This window comes from Glycine max, chromosome 18 (assembly GCF_000004515.6).
Source record: "Glycine max cultivar Williams 82 chromosome 18, Glycine_max_v4.0, whole genome shotgun sequence".
Taxonomy (NCBI): domain Eukaryota; kingdom Viridiplantae; phylum Streptophyta; class Magnoliopsida; order Fabales; family Fabaceae; genus Glycine; species Glycine max.
The window spans coordinates 25669253-25671155 of NC_038254.2; the positions used below are offsets into that span (position 1 = coordinate 25669253).

The 1903-nt window shown below is 39.1% G+C and overlaps 1 protein-coding gene across 1 annotated transcript; it reads right to left on the reverse strand.

The window, feature by feature from the left end:
- Positions 1–892: 892 nt before the first annotated feature.
- LOC113000182 (uncharacterized mitochondrial protein AtMg00860-like) lies at positions 893–1492 on the reverse strand. The gene has a single exon (XM_026126858.1). It carries the CDS (start codon positions 1490–1492, stop codon positions 893–895), a length of 600 nt encoding a protein of 199 aa, XP_025982643.1.
- Positions 1493–1903: the final 411 nt, after the last annotated feature.

Genomic DNA, 1903 nt, shown 5'->3' on the forward strand with positions numbered 1-1903 from the left:
AGGCGAGTGAAGTGAGGAAAGTGTTACCTACTCATGAACCACTCTATCTATAGTATTGCAAAGACAATAAAATTTCTACTGATAATTCTAATGAGTTTACTATTTCTATTTCTCCTAGTGTTCAACCCTTATTGCAGGAATTTAAAAATGTCTTTCCTAAGGAGATTCCTCATGGACTGCCACCTTCAAGAGGCATAGAACATCAAGTTGATCTCCTTCCCGGCGCTTCATTGCCTAACAGGCCAACTTACAAAAGCAATCCCCAAGAGACTCATCGTAAGGATGCACATGCCAAAGTTGAGTATGTGAAAAGATTGTATGACCAAGTGAAGGTGCAAATTGCAAAGAAGAATGAAAGCTATGCCAAGCAAGCCAACAAGAAAAGGAAGGAAGTGGTACTTGAACCCGGTGATGATCCTGGACATTTGAGGGCAAATGTTTTCCAAGAAGGAAGTAATGATGAGAATCCTGAACTGGCCAAATACAGGCTAAAGGCCCAAGTGGAGAAGGACGAAGGCCCAAGTGGAGAAGGATGAAGGCCCAGAGGCAGAGGCACTACCAAGATTATTAATTGTTGTTGAAGGCCTAAACTAATTTGAAGACCCAAGTTAAATATGTTTTTTTAGTTATAATTTTTATTTATTGTAATTTTGGCCCAAACTGTTTAGAAGGCCCATGTCTATTTTTATCTTTTTGTTCAGATACACTATAAGTATTGGTTTTTGTTTTCAATAAAAAAAAACTTTTGGATTTTGATAAAATTTGGTGGGAGCTCTCTCTTTGGGTTCCTTGTTGAACCAATCTCAGACTTATCAAGGTAATCCTTGTGGCGTCTACCCTGACTTATCTTCCTTCACTGGAAGTGGCGTCATCCAAATCTCCGTAGCCTGTATCAAACGTTCCGCCCTGTAAGGTTCACATCAGGTAGGGCCAAAACTGGTGTTGCTACTAGCCTTTGCTTCAATTCCTGAAATGCTTCTTTTGCTGTAAAAGACCAACTAACATTATCCTTTTTCAACATATTAGTCAAGGGTTTTGCAATTGCACCATATTGACTTACAAATCTTCTGTAATAACCGACAATACCCAAGAAACTCCTCAATTGCTTCAAGTTTTGTGGTAGGGCCCAATCTTGTATTGCTGCAATTTTAGAAGGATCCATGTAAACTCCTTCTTTAGTAATAAAATGGCCTAAATATTCCACCTTGTCAACACCAAAGTAGCATTTGGATTTCTTAGCATACAAACAGTGAGTTCTCATAGTAAGAAGAACCTGATACAGATGAGAAAGGTGGTCCTCCATACTTCTACTGTAGATGAGTATATCATCAAAGAAAACAAGTAAGAACCTTCTCAAGTAATGCTGAAAAACTGAATTCATCAGTCCTTGAAATGTGGCAGGAGCATTGGTAAGCCCAAAGGGCGTCACCAAGTATTCAAAGTGGCCCGCATGAGTTCTGAAGGCAGTTTTGTGAATATCAGTTGCATCCATTCGAACTTGATTGTAACCAGCTCTTAGGTCAATTTTGGAAAAAATGGTTGATCCCTACAACTCATCTAGAAGGTCTTCTACTAAAGATATAGGGAACTTGTTCTTAACAGTTGCCTTGTTAAGATCCCTATAATCCACACAAAGTCTCCAGGCCCCATCTTTCTTTCCCACCAACACTATTGGACTTGCATAAGGACTATCACTCTTTTTTATAATTCCTGACTTCAAATAGTCCTGAATCAATCCATCAATAATGTCTTTTTGTTGTTTAGCATACTTATAGGGCCTCTTGTTGACAGGGTTAGCTCCTTGTGTTAAAGGAATCTTGTGATCATGGCCAACTCAGCAAGGAGGAAGACCAGATGGCTCCTGAAAAACATCTGTGAATTCGAGTAACAAGCTATTAATATC